At 35.3% G+C, this 14,631-nt stretch overlaps 1 protein-coding gene across 2 annotated transcripts in view; it reads left to right on the plus strand.

Moving 5' to 3' along the window:
• The window catches only part of GLRB (glycine receptor beta), a 46,262-nt gene that overhangs the window by 17,088 nt on the left and 14,543 nt on the right, over positions 1-14,631 (plus strand). For both annotated transcript variants that reach the window (XM_066548211.1, XM_066548210.1), the window contains exons 5-8: positions 4,703-4,932; positions 8,233-8,315; positions 10,952-11,092; positions 14,374-14,526. In XM_066548211.1, the coding sequence (XP_066404308.1) occupies positions 4,703-4,932; positions 8,233-8,315; positions 10,952-11,092; positions 14,374-14,526 (607 nt within the window). The remainder of the gene's footprint in view (positions 1-4,702; positions 4,933-8,232; positions 8,316-10,951; positions 11,093-14,373; positions 14,527-14,631) is intronic.

Consider the following 14,631-nt stretch of genomic DNA (forward strand, 5'->3'; position numbering starts at 1 on the left):
TCCACCAGCCCCTCCAGAAAATAAAAGTATGCTCTTCACAGCCATGTATGTATGCCTGTCTGTGCCTTCCTGATATGGTCACTCACAAATTTACTAGGATGTGCTGTATGATAAGTCATGCTCTCCTCTGTAATTCAGAATATCAGACACCATCCTTACTTTATTTTATGCTTTCATTTAGATTTCTATGTCTAGTTGATCACCATGATAGCTAAGCATGTTGATGTCAAATTTGGGTTACTTCTTGATTGCCTTAATCTAATACAGGAAGCACTGACAAAATTAAAAGTCAATCTGTTCTTCCATGTATTATTTGGAAAAGCCTTCCTGCTGGAGTGGGCATTGGATATTCAGGAATCACTTCTCTCTTGAGGATAGGTTTGTACTTGGTCTGGGTAATACACCGGACGTAGAAATGGATCACTTAGAATAGGAAAAGATTTGTACTTCTGGAATCACAGGAAAAAATATTTCCTGGAGGTGCGGCACCAAAAATATTTCCTGGAGGTGAAGGATCAGAGGGGTCTCTTGTGTTCAAGAGAAAGTAGACATTTCCAGAAGTACCAGAACTGCTGCAAAGGTTCCTTGGTGTTGGAGAAGAGAGTGGCTGGCTGCATCTCTACTTTCTCTGCTGTTGGTGAGAATCATGAGGAGTACTGATTTATATATAGACTGTCTCTAAAATTACCAGGAGCTACTAAACTGGTTGGAATTATATCAGAATCTTTGAAATAATATATTTCTGAGTTTTTCAGTCAATGAATTATTGTGATGGTGCTTTGCTTTCTAGCCACTGCTGGCTGTAATAATTGAAACTCATAAATTTTTGCAAAATCTATGTTGGGGTAAAGCCATGCTAAAGCAATGATTCCTTGTTTTGTGTGATGGAAGTGTGGGGAAAAATAACAATGGGTACTAGATGACTGGAAGACAGGTTATGGTAGAAGGCCCAACAAACAAATGTATAGAGTGACAGGGAGAGAAGACCTTGCTTGCTGTCCTTCTGGTCCTGTGATAATTATATTCTTAGCTATCCAGTTAGCTCTTCCTCTAGAGTTGCGATTAGCTCCTTCTGAGGTAGAGTCCTATTAGATTTAAGAAAGGAGGGAATTTATTTATAGAAAATCATTGAAGTTACTTTGTTTCAAAGCCAAAGAGTACTCATTTTGTGGGTCCTATGCCCAGAATCCTGTATCACTTTAATCAAGCTTTTGTGAAGAATCTGAATGGCAAATGCTTGCTCTGTCTTTAGAAAGGATAGTGTTCATGTTGTGTTTTCAATATTGAAGAGAACTGCAGTGCTTCCACACTTATCAAGCAAGTCTCTTAGAAAAAAACTAAGCAAAAGACCTTGTGAACTACATAGAGAATCAGAATTTGTACAGATAAAAAGGAGAAGAGCTTACACCAGAGCTGCTACCTTCCAGTAAGCTTCCTTTATCTTGAATCTGTAACTTGTTTCCTTCTCTATCGTTAGACCACTTGTCAAGTTGTCAAGGATCCCATGTTAACTCTGCTCCTGAGTTTTCACACATTTTTTTGAGACTGCAGAATTGTGGTATAATAGGGTGATTATGTCACATTTAGAAAGTGGTTTAAACTGGATGACCAGTCAAGGATTCCTAGGGATAGGGAGTTTCTGGTATAAATACCCTAGGGCTATAATTTTTTTTTCTGTGATGATGATCTGTCTTTCTGTCTACAGAATCTATGTTCAAGGTTTTTGCTTGCAGTGTGACCTTTCTTCACTGACTCAAGCAACAAAACACCAGTTCTTCCTTCTCCTTTACTTTAAAATCTTACAGAAAGGTCTTTTTAATATTCATGACTGTAAAAAACATTCAGTTTCCTTATTTTAATCTTAAAAATGGCATTTTTTACTTCATTAAAAGGAAACACTATTATGTTGCCTTTCTTTGTATGAGTGCATTTCGTGATCGTCTATGTGCTCTGTTTTGCAGAGATATGTATAGGCTATGCTTGCTTTCTGGCCTGAGGTGGTTTTCTGGCCACATGCACACTGTTTAGTAGACTTCTGAAATATTTCCTAGAATGCCTCCCAAGCTCCCTGAAAACGACTTGCCTTCTGTTGGAGTTACATGGGAAAACAAAGCCCTGTAGAATACTTCTGTGTTTCCTTCTACCTGGCAGGTCCTCCTAGCTCTGATGTTGATGGATATCTCTTCCATCCTCTTCCCCTACTTTCAGCCTTTTTAGTTGCTATTTGACTCTCCTTTATTATAAAATGCCAATTCTTCTGCAAATTCAAAAAAAACATTTGTAAAATGCACATCGTTGTCTGGCTAGCCACAGTTTTGTATTGTGACATCTCTTTGCTTTTTTTTACATTCTCTGTATTGCCTCAAGTATGTGGTGGCCTTCCTGTCCAAGTATCCCTGTCAATATCTCTACTTTGGGCCTGAACCTCCCCATTTTAGATTAATGAGATTTTTCTTTCTCTGAGTTAAATGGGAACAGACTCAAGTTCTTAAAATGTCAAAACATCTGATTGTTTCGTGTTTAAGTTAATTTGTAATAGAGCAAGGAAGGAAATAAAATAGCATCCACCTGATCTTACTTCCAATTCTTATTTTGCCAGTGCATTCTGCTTTTCAGTGATGTAAGCATCTCCTTCTACTGAATGGGTAAGCTGAAGGCAAGTGTTGCACAGTGCTTATCATTTGCCTATGGCTTTGAGAAGGCATCTTATTTTGTTTGAAATTAGGGTAATGCACTTGTTTATGGGGAAATTGAATTTAGTGTAACCAACGGTGTAGTGCTTGTGAGCATGAATGGTATGCAGTATTTATTTCATATGGTTTAGAGTATTTTTTTTCACTGAGAGAAGAGAAGACGTGCATATGGAATGGGAACTTCAGCAAGAAGCAAGTAAAGGAAATTTTCAATTATATACATATAATTGAAAAGATGCTTTCGGAGATAATGACCTGAATTCCCTCCAATTATGAAGCTTCTCTATGAGAGCCTTCCAGTACAAATTCACTTCATATTAACCATTTTTTGCTTCTTCTTTACCTTGGCAAGACAACATAGGTCTTTGTATAAATAAGACTCAGACTATGTATATTTTTTCCAAAACCAACTACCAGCAAATAACAAGTACTGAGTTTTGATGCTTTGCTTTTCCTTACAATGCAGTCAGGAAAAATATTACACAGTATAGTGTAATAAAGAAATACTTGGGCTAATTTAACTGGTGGACTGGACATGGGAAAGTGGGCACTGTATTTAACTATACAGAGCAAATCAGAATAAATTATTGTGCATGAGGGCTTAGCCAAGTGGACTCCTTCTGGTTGAAGTGAGGATGTCTCAACATGGCACCTGCTCTGGACTGTAAATGCAGTAAGTACGGCAGAAGATAATTCAGTTGTATCAACAAAAAAATGCATGAGAGTCATTGACACAGAGAGTAAAAAACTTTATAAAATTTGTTTGTATGCAGAATCCATTAACAAATCAAAAATATGTTGAGAATCTTCACTCCCATATTTCTAGCATTTTGGTATAATTGTAGAGCAGTAGCAGTGTTTTCACTGCTCTGAAAGACACAGCCCTTATCTCAGGAGGCTTTCTACCTAATAGACAATTATGAAAAAGCAAAGCACACTATAGAAGGCAACTGTGAAGACTGGAGATAGAAATAATCTTACATACAGAATTTTCATTCATTTGTTTGGGTTAGTTTAACTTCTTTTCAACAATAACTTTATTCTTTCTCTGTATGTGGTCTGCCTAGTTTACATATACATCAAAAAGAGGCGCTGGCTTAAATGTAAATGTAAAAAACAAAAAGGCTTAAGAGATAAGACTGAAAAATCCTAGCTGACATTCTAGGTCAGATTCTTCCTTTGGATGCACACAGCTTTCACTAAGCACAGAACACGTGCAGGGTATCATTTTGCCCTGAGACACATGCTACTCCAGCTCCCAAAAGCAAAATTAGGTTCTCATTGAGCATGGCTCTACTACTGTCCTTCCTTCAGCCAGATTCCTACTGATTTCAGGAGGAGATTTCCTCTGTAAAGCCTTGATTTTTGTCTCTTTGAGACTGATTCTGTTTCTCCTTTAGTACCTGCTACCTCAGTACTTATGTTGCAAGCTGTCATCAGTTTTTCTATTACCAAGATAGTCCCAATCGCTGGTAGAAGGTTTGAGGCTGTATTCTGTGTGTCTAGTATAAAATCTATTACCTACCTGGTCTGTTAGCTGCTTTTATAATATGATATTTTGCCATCAGTGTGCCACAACCAAATAGAGAGTAAACTGGAATTGGCACTCACAGGATATCCTGAAAGATGTGATATCATGCCTGCTGCCTGCAGCCATTTAGTGCAGTCAAGCTATGGCCTCTCTCTGCCCTGCTGCATGCTTTTCTCTATGCCTGGGTAACAGGAGCTTTTACTGAGGGAATGCAAAAATTACTCTGGAGTGGCAATTTGATCCTTTGTTTAAGGAAAGTTGCTGTATTCAGAACCATGAGTGACAGGTAATCTGTTTGTACTAAAGTCTGTTAAACATAATACTTCATAATGTAATTTGAATAGTGATTACTGTCTTTGTGATAGAAAAATCAGGGCAAATTTTTTTCTCTTCCAAGTCTGGTGGAATGGTTTTATTTCTCTGTGGGGTTTTTGCTAGACTTTTGGCTAATCTAATGTTTGTTTATTCTTCTGATCAGGATTATAGAGTCAACATCTTTCTAAGACAGAAGTGGAATGACCCCAGACTCAAACTGCCCAATGACTGGAGAGGTTCAGATACACTGACAGTGGACCCAACTATGTTTAAGTGTCTTTGGAAGCCGGACTTATTCTTTGCAAATGAAAAAAATGCTAACTTCCATGATGTCACACAAGAAAATATCCTCCTTTTTATATTTCGGGATGGAGATGTCCTAGTCAGCATGAGGTATTTTATTTAAATGTTTCCACTGGTTTTTTAAAGTGAATTTATGTGAAGTATATATTCTGTATTAGCCTTAGTATTGTAATACAATTTATTACTAACATTTAAATTTATATGAGACAGTTTCTAAACAATGCTGCAATAACTTATGTGTAAAGAAATCAGATGATAGCACTGCAAGTGTGAGAAATTTGATGTCTATATACATGATAACCTAACACACTGAACTAACTAAATTTAAACCCTTTTTATAATTTCTTAGGTTCCTAGAAGCATAGTGGAGTGGATAATATATATGAAATACAGCCTTCAATAAAACAGTATATGTTGCACACTACTTGAATTTTTACAGCAACTAAAGTAAATGATGATTACTTGCTAAAGATATAGGGAAAGCAGATATTATAAAATTTGTGAATATGTATGTTTTTTAAAAGTACTGCGAAAAAAATCCTGATTAATTTCTATGTCTTACTGCATATAACTTTTTTCAGAAGCCTCCACATTGCTGTTCGATTGAATTGCAATTAACATATACCTTTTTGATGTTTTAACTTGGTTTATCAAAGGTATACACAAAAATAGTCATCCACTTAAACCAGCAAATTAGTTGATTAAAAGGGAGGTGATAGTGAATTACAGATATGGAGAGCTTATAGTTTACAGTTTGTAGAGATTAGGCTAAATCTTCTAACAGGAAGTGAATTTTCTTCTGGTGTGTGCTGTAATATATTGCCCTGATAGACATAAGAACGATTATCTGAATATACTGCAACATTACCTTTAAGAGGGAACCACTTGAGAAGCTAGGTTCACATGAGCTATTGCTTCCTGGAGTAGAAAAGGATAGAAAAAAGGAGAAACAATATGAAAGAGTTTGGGTTATTTTTTACCATTTCAAAACAGGGTGTGAAAAATCAGTCTCAAGACTATTGCTGGCAGTGATCAGAAAAGAAAATACATTGGGCAATCAAAGCATTTCATTTTGATTGCTCTGAAGGTCTTGGTTTTGATTTCAGCTGCTTCTGTAGTTTTGAAGTGTGTAGAAATTAATATTTCAAGGTAACTTCCAGCTATGAAAGAAGTTTCCCTTTTGAAAGAGCGAATGTTAAATGAAACACTGAAATATTTTTCAAATATTTTTGCTGGGTTGCAGGTATTTATAAAGGAGCTCAATAGGAGTGGTTAATGATTAGTGAATATTGAGTGAATAATAATGGAAGTGTTTTGGATAGAAAAGCTGTCTCTGAAAATGTGCAAAAAAGAAAACCAGGTTCAATAAAGTTAAAAATTATTGCCATCTTCTAAAAATACTCTGTTTATTTTAATAGCACACTATGTTCTTACATTATATGTATGCAGGTAAGATAAATTATTTTAGGGACAGTGGTTTGATGACATTTTTAAAATATATAATTTCTATGTCTTGTGTTTCTAGTTTACAGAAGTATTATCATGTATAAATGAAAGACTCTCCAGTTATCAAAGTACTTTATGGCAAAATTTGTATGAGAGAAAGCTCTTGCACAAATAGTTAAGAATGAGGAAACCAAATGCAGGAATAAACAGCTACTGCTCACATCAGGGGAAGTAAAAGAGTTGACACCTCCCCCAAAAATAAATCTATTCTGTGTTCTGTGCTTTTCAACATAAATCATCTAAAAAACTGAATTTGCAAGTGCATTTGATGATACCAAAATAAGCAGAACAGTAAAGATAAGAGACAACAGTGAGAACCACAAATCAATCTAATGACTAAGCAACAAAGTATGGGATGAAATTCAATGTAAACAACTGGAAATTATGCATGAGGGAAAAAAAAATATTTTAACTTCACATAAAGCCTGATTCATCTAGAGTTGGTTACTTCCAGCCAAAAAAATAGCTTTGAGTAGTAGTGGATAGTTCTCTGAAAATGTCAGCTAATAGCTCAGTACTATATGAGAAAGTAAATTGAATTCTTGGAAGTATTAGGGATTAAAGTTATGCCAGTGCATAAAAGTATGCTATACTTACATTCTGAATTCAATTCTGGTCTTCTAGCTCTAGGAGGGGAGGCAAGGACAGTCAAAGGTGTGGAACAGCTGAGAAAGGCTGAACTTTTCACACTGGAAAAAGCAAAATAATTGAGGTGGTGCCATAGAGGTCTCTAAATCACAAATGGCACAGAGAGACCATTCTCTGTGGTCAGCATTGATTTTTTGCCTTCTTTTACAGTGAAAGAACTATGAGACAGACTGAGGATAGATAAAAAGGCATGATTAGAGTGTGTGCAGGTTAACTATGGCATTCTTTGCTGCAAGATGCTGTGCATATCAAAATTTATGTGGTGTCAGGGCAGGGCTTAAGCCCAGCTGGAAACTAAGTACCATTCACTCACTTCTTCCTGGCCTCAGTGGGACGGGAAGGAGAAGCAGGAAAGTAGAGGTCATAGAAGTTGTGGGTTGAGAACAGCTTAAAAATTGCAGCAAAGTAGAACAAAATAAAAGTATTAATGCTAACACTAATTGTAACAAGAGGAATGGGGGAGAGACATAAAACCAAGAGAAACAAGTGATGCAAAATAGAATTGCTCACTACCTGCTGACAGCTGCCCATCCCTTCCCTGCTGCCTTCTGTACCTTCTCACTGCCAGAGTATGGAAAACTGAAAAGTCCTTGATTTAGGCTAAACACTACTCAGCACCACCAAATACATCAGTGTATTGTCCATGTTACACTGAATCCAGAACACAGCACTGTGCCAGCTACTAGGGAAAAAACTAACTGTCCCAGGTGAAACCAGGACACCTAGATTCCAGAAAGCAGCTGAAAGCAAAACAACTCCTTGGAGACAAAAAAATCTGTTGATTTCCCTTAAATACTGAAGAATCTCTCCTGGTTTGGGAAGCCATTGAGGTGCAACTTTTGGATGCTGCTGGATATCTGACAAAATAACACTTCCAGATTGCTGTAGTGTCATATTCTTCTTTGGAAGTCTGTCGTTGGCCAATGCTGGAGACAGGACTCTGGTCTATATGGACATTTGGTTTGGTTATTCTATGACCTATATGTATTTTGTCTTGTATTAGTAGTTCTTTAATTTGTGAGCTTCTATGTGTTTAAAATCCCCTATAAAATTTTATTGTCTTATTTTATACTAGAGAGATCTCCATTGCAAACTGCTAATTATGACTTCTAAACTTTGTTTCTGCTCTTTTACGAAGACAAATATGAAAAACCTGTGATTTTTTTGTTTCTCATGGCCATCTACTGCTTACCTGACAGCTCACACAGTTTTTAAATTCCCTTTCTGTATTTTCAGATTGTCTATTACACTGTCATGCCCTTTGGACTTGACCTTGTTTCCTATGGATACACAGCGCTGCAAGATGCAATTGGAAAGCTGTATGTAAATCACTCTGTCCATAAAAAAAGTTCTCTTCTAGGCATGCATGAGAATCAAACAAAAATTATTAATTCTGTTTACTTCATCTCAACATTTTTAATGAATCATGAAATTGATACTCACTGGATCCTACCAATGTACATTTCCCTATTTAAGATGTTTCTTACTGTTATGGCACTGTGCACTCTTAGTTTTAGCTTTTGCTATCAACCAGACTGATAGCTGATGCCTTTTATAAAAGCATTTACAATAAACTCAGATAAATGGAAACATATCATTTGGAAAAAAAAAATGGTTTTCCAGATGGTTTTAACTTCCACAACCTGTGCTGATTTTTAGGTTTGGGGGCCCAATTTTTCCCCTTGCATTGATGAAACATTGGTATTGTTTGGAACTGCTTTGATACAGTACCAAAGGAAAAGTATTTGATGCCAAAGCAGTGAGATCATTTAGTATCAAACCTTTTGAAACTGGCTTCAGGATGTGTTGTGGATGTAGTCAGGAATCTATTCCTGGTCTCCAGGTGATTTAATCTTACAACAGGGCAAACAGGTCACATCTCTGAAGGGCTTCCAGCGCATGCCATGCTGGAAGTTGCAGACAAATGTTTCTGAAATCCATCTCCCTTTCCATGCCCCAAATATATAGGTGTCTACTCAACTACAGCTTTTTCCAACAGCTTAATCCTTGGTGATCCCACTTTCATGGTAATTCTGTTTTCCAAAATAAAGATGAGCATGAAGCAGAGAGAAGGAAGGTGACCTGTTCCAGTCTGCTCCTGCTGTAACATATAAACTTGTTCAGCTCTTACTCCAGCAGGTCTGGTGGGAAAGGTGAGGTTAGGGAAAAGAAGTCACAAGTGAAGAAATAGTAATGTTAGCCAAAGTTGGGCAGGGTATCACAATATGGATAAGGATAATAATAGTAGTAGTAGTAGTAATAATAATCATAATAGAGTTTTACAATTTAGGTTTTGATCGTCAGCATTTATCTTTAGAATTTTAGTATGTCCATAGTAATTTTGTTCATCACTACTATGTATGTACATTAGCTGGAGTAAGCTGTTATGGAAAACCCAAGTCAGTTTGGGATTAAACTGGAATTAGTAATACTAATAAAAATTCACTTAAGGTTTCTCAGTCCAGCAAGTCCACTTACTTTACAAGAGTTGAAAGGTATGGTCATACAAGGAGAAACTACTCATTAAAAAAAAATCATGCCAAGATGGTATAATCAAATGCAATGAATTTGCTTCTTTGAAAAGACTGTGCATTAAACTTTCTTCTACCTTTTAATTCAGTTATCAAAAGTAAGAAAGGTACCCATGACTTCCTATCTGTCCTTCCAGTTTTCCCTGCTAGCAATTGGCAGTTTTATTCTTAGGTTATTTTCAAATCAATATTTTGTTTTTACTTGCTAAATTTCAAAATCAAAAAAAGCCAGCAGTTGTTACTAGGATTTTCTCATATCCACAGTTATAATCCTCAGTTCTACACATTCTCTATAGACACAATTTTCACTCTCCAGTAATTGTTATCATAAAGGATCTTGGCAGTTTTGTGATGTGCTGTGTGTTGGAATGGGGTGAAAATGATTTTATGAGTGAAACATTAAAACAATCTTTTATAGTGTATTAGATTATGAAGCTTTGAAACATTGTGATTTTTATTAAATTATTGTGAATCATAAAGACATCATTTATAAACAGTTTCTCTTTCTTAATCACAGCTGGTTTTCAAAAATTAAAAGGAGTAATCTAATGCCTCCAGAAAAATAATGGCTGTTTAAACGTTTTTCTCAGGCTTTGAACTGCAAAATGATGCATTCCAATTCCATCTTTTTTATGTTTCCTCATCTGTGTTTCCATCTAACACACATTATCTCTGTTTGAATTAAGTTAATCTTTAATGAACAGAAGGTAGCAAAAAAACAGCTTGTAAATCATGATTCTGATTATGCATCTTTAATCAATACTGCTTTATTCTTGAATATTGTGAGTCTAACTTGCACTGCCTCTCACTTGGTGCTGGTGTATATAATATGATTTGGGTGCTCAGAGGTTTGCTGAGGTCTGTCTGTCCTCAGTGGGTCAGGAAGGCACTGAGCTGATTTCTGTAGGACTGCACATCTGCTCTAATTCCTGGGCAAATATTTCCTGAATGGCAGTGTTGCCATGAATCAGGGCTTTTAGTCCAAGAAAATAAGCAGTGTGGTTGTTTTACACAAACACCAAGATTCATCACAGTAATTGAGTTGTTAAATTCTTTTGAAGTTACTCAGACTCATTAAAATTCATCTTTTTCATATTTTTGCTGAAGTAGAGTATGAATGAGGATGGAGGCTTGAAAGCTGTGGAATGTACAGCTTTGCTTTCTTTGTTTGAAAAGTACACCCTGTAACAAATACCTCTTAGTCATCCTAATATTGCTGATAATGTAATGTTTCACCCCCTAAGTCCCAACTTCAGCCCACATAAAAATGCAGCTGCAGATTATTTAATTTTTGTATTTATTTATTTGAGCAGGAAATAAAAAGACTGAAAGATATAGAATACATATATGCTAGGTTTTCTTGCAGAGTTTGCTGTGATTGAGGTGGATCTTTAGACAATTATTATTATTCTTTTGTCTTGCAGTTGGTTACACAACTGATGACTTACGGTTTATCTGGCAGTCTGGAGATCCTGTACAGCTAGAGAAAATTGCTCTGCCTCAGTTTGATATTAAAAAGGAGGATATTGAATATGGTAACTGTACCAAGTATTACAAAGGCACAGGTAGGTAATATAAGTTATTTCCTTGATAAAAAACTCTAAGCTTCCTTCAATTACTGTTTATAGTTAATGGTTAATATTCCAGTCCACATCTTACATTTCCTGGGATAAAATAGATTACTTTTAACTAAAGAGTGGTTCATATAGTGGTAAATTTAATATGTGAAAATAACAGTTCAGTAATTGTTATGATAATAGTTCAATAATTTGAACTATTATTCTAGTTCAAATATAGAAATATCCAAGTTGAAGAAGAGATTAAATGTTTGCCTTGGCTTTACTTACAGATATCATGGTCTTATCACCATTTTATTTCTATGGTCCTAATACCTGTTTATGCTTGTAAATGTCAAACTTTTCTGAAATATTGTTCATGCAGAATCATGCCAGTTGCAGCAAAGTGGGTAAATTTTGATTTTCTGGTTAGATATTTTTTCCATAAGTGGATAGTACTAGAGTGTAATTCCAAATGCTTCACCCTACGGATTCTTCCTTTTTCTAAATGTTCTGGAAATTCTGTCATTTTTGAAAGCTGCTTCCAATCCTCAGCCCTCTATTTATTTATTCCTATGATTATTTTTTTAGTGTTGGCACAAATTTTTCCAAGGGTTTCTGCTTTCTGGCTTTTAATGATTTACCTTTTTCACCTTGATTGATTCCTGCTAACCATTATATCCAAACGACTCATGCTGTGACAACCACAAGTCTTTCTACAAGAGCAGCTGTATTTTAGTCTGTGCTTTTACATCATGGGAATAAATCTTCTATTAAAACTCAGTTGGGAAGTCTGTGGTGCTGCAGTTTCTGAAGACCCTCTGAAAGTTTCCTGTTGGCTATTCAGCTGAAGTGGAGGCTCTGTTACTTGCAGTTGCTCCTGTGGTAGATTCCAAGCCTGGAGCGATCTCAGGGAATCTTAGCAGATGTCAGAATTAAGAATTTAATTGGAAAAGATAATGAAAATAAAAGAAGGCTTTGGTTTTTAACTGCAAAATGAGCGAGATCTCATGCTAAGAACATAATTCATCCACTCTTCATAGGTGATTGATAATTTGTAAATAATAAGAAATTATCTCTCTTCAGAAAAAATCTGATTTTTTGAAAGCATATCTAGCAGCTAGCAGTGATGGCATTCAGGATATGGCAAAACCTTTCTTAGCAGTGAGAGAAATATTTTGTTCCTATTTAAAAATGAAATTACTGAAAAAAATAGTCCATAAAGTAGTAAAAACTAAAGGAATGGATCTTGCATTTCCCAAATGAAATCCATACGAATGGGAAAATTGTAAAACTTGTATACTATTGTGATTATTTTGGGGTATGCCCTAAATCTGAAATTAAATGTCTAAAAAACTTTAGATAGGAATTCTATTTTAGGAACCCTAAGTTTTTAGGAAGAAAAAATATATAAGAATTATACACAAAGAAAATTATTGGTGTTTTCCCAAGTTTCAGCAGCTTGTGACCGCAAATGACATGGTGCAAAATGTTCAGTAAACTATTCACATTCTGTGTGTGTGCGCTTTGAACATTAAAGAAAGACCATGAGAGAACCATTTTGAAAAGTTTTTGCAATTCTTTTACTGCAAATCCATTCTGTAAAGAACCTCCATTTAATCTCATAACCAAAATCATAATTAATATTTCAGTAATGTGAATCAAATATATAGTATGATGAAATATTTTTAAAGGCTGTTTTCAATGCTCCATTTTTTTTATTTACTTGAAAATTCTTATGCTGAAGGTATTTTTTAACAGCAGATTTCACACACAGAGCTAAATAATTTTGTCAGATAATCAAGAGAACTTTTGCTTCAAGGAGCAGATTTTCAAAATTATGTCTTTTGTAGGAGTTCCCTGACAATTGCAAAAACCCTTAATCTTCACTGCCTATTTCTGTCAACTAATGTTTTATCATACTTACCTAAGTTGAAAGAGGATCAGCAAATCTGGGCTTCTTTTGCAGCAATACACTGAATATTTATATTTGCAAATTTCCTGTTATTCATCAATTTTATGACAGATCAAATAGGTCCTTTTGAGCTGAATGGTGGGGGCAATAGATACCATACTCTGTCTGATGAAATATTATTCAAATGAAGAGATACAGAATGAATTTCCTACATAACACAAACAAATGATGATTTTGAAGGTCATCTCTTATTTGAAAACAAAACCTAAAAGTGTCTGGAATCCATTCATAAATTATAGAGGGAAAATTTCTCAACAAAGTGATCACTGAAGATGATGGAATGAGCTATAAAATTCAGTATAGTGTCTTCTACACAATGATGTTTGTCCTTAATGTTTTATAATTTTGCTGTTGTGGTGTCTGTATGCCCAAACAGCACTTTTACGATGACATATCATTGTACAGCACTTAACTGATGGAATATGGAAGGTAAATGGAGAACTTTTTGACACATTTTATCTTCTAAATAAGTATCTCACCAATTGGATCGATAATTACAGTCTGATTTCAATTTTGAAGTTTATGTAATATAACATAGAAATGCCTTTTTCTTGTGATAGAATAGTTTTTGAAGTTTTCAGGCTTTTTCCAACACTGTTGTGTTATTATTAACATAGAAATTCCAGTTCTTCTAATTGAGTGAAAATATGGACATTAATTATTTTCTGGTTATCAGACTTCTTGATACATTTGTTATCTCCAGCAAAACATCTAGTAACTGCAACTTTGTTTTGGGTTGAATTCATTTTAAACAATGTCTGAAGTTTGTATGCTTTAGATACATTCTTCCTTGTTTACAAAATTTGCAGCTTTTCTAGAATCTTTTTAAGAATGTCTTTACTAATTTTAGAAGTCATTTGTACCAACTTTCAGTACTGAGGAAATCTCTGGTTAGTCACATTCATTCACCTCATTCCATTCTAAACCTGCTGGACTAATATTTCTTAATTAATCTTTTGTACAAAATAATGCTAAGTAGGATTTTCAGATGAGCTTAAACTAGTAGGACTGCTAGACTACATTGGTTTTGTCTGAACTGCATCTTGAAGCTGGGAGTCACTTCACCCTCCTGCTGCTTTGAAAAATGGAAGAGTTCCTTACACAAAGTACCACACCCTAACCACACTTGGTGCTTAAGTAAATCTGTGTTTTGATTTTATTTTTTTTTCAAAATTAAAGTCTTTACCTTTATAAAGAAAATCAAAGCATTGACCTTTTGCTTTTAAGCAGAAAAAGACCTGGAAGATATTTTCACCTGCAAAGATATTTTCATCTGCAAAACACATTAAACATTAATGCATTTATTTCTTTAAAGGTTATTACACTTGTGTAGAAGTAATCTTCACTTTAAGAAGACAAGTTGGATTTTACATGATGGGTGTTTATGCTCCTACACTGCTAATTGTTGTTCTATCCTGGCTGTCATTTTGGATCAATCCTGATGCAAGTGCTGCAAGAGTCCCACTGGGTAACCTGCGTTTTCACGTGCTGTCACAATCCACTGTAACACCATTGAGCCATTCTCAGTTGCTTTGGCTACATGACACTGGACCCTGAAAGCAACTTCACTTCC

This window comes from Molothrus aeneus, chromosome 4 (assembly GCF_037042795.1).
Source record: "Molothrus aeneus isolate 106 chromosome 4, BPBGC_Maene_1.0, whole genome shotgun sequence".
NCBI classification, from domain to species: domain Eukaryota; kingdom Metazoa; phylum Chordata; class Aves; order Passeriformes; family Icteridae; genus Molothrus; species Molothrus aeneus.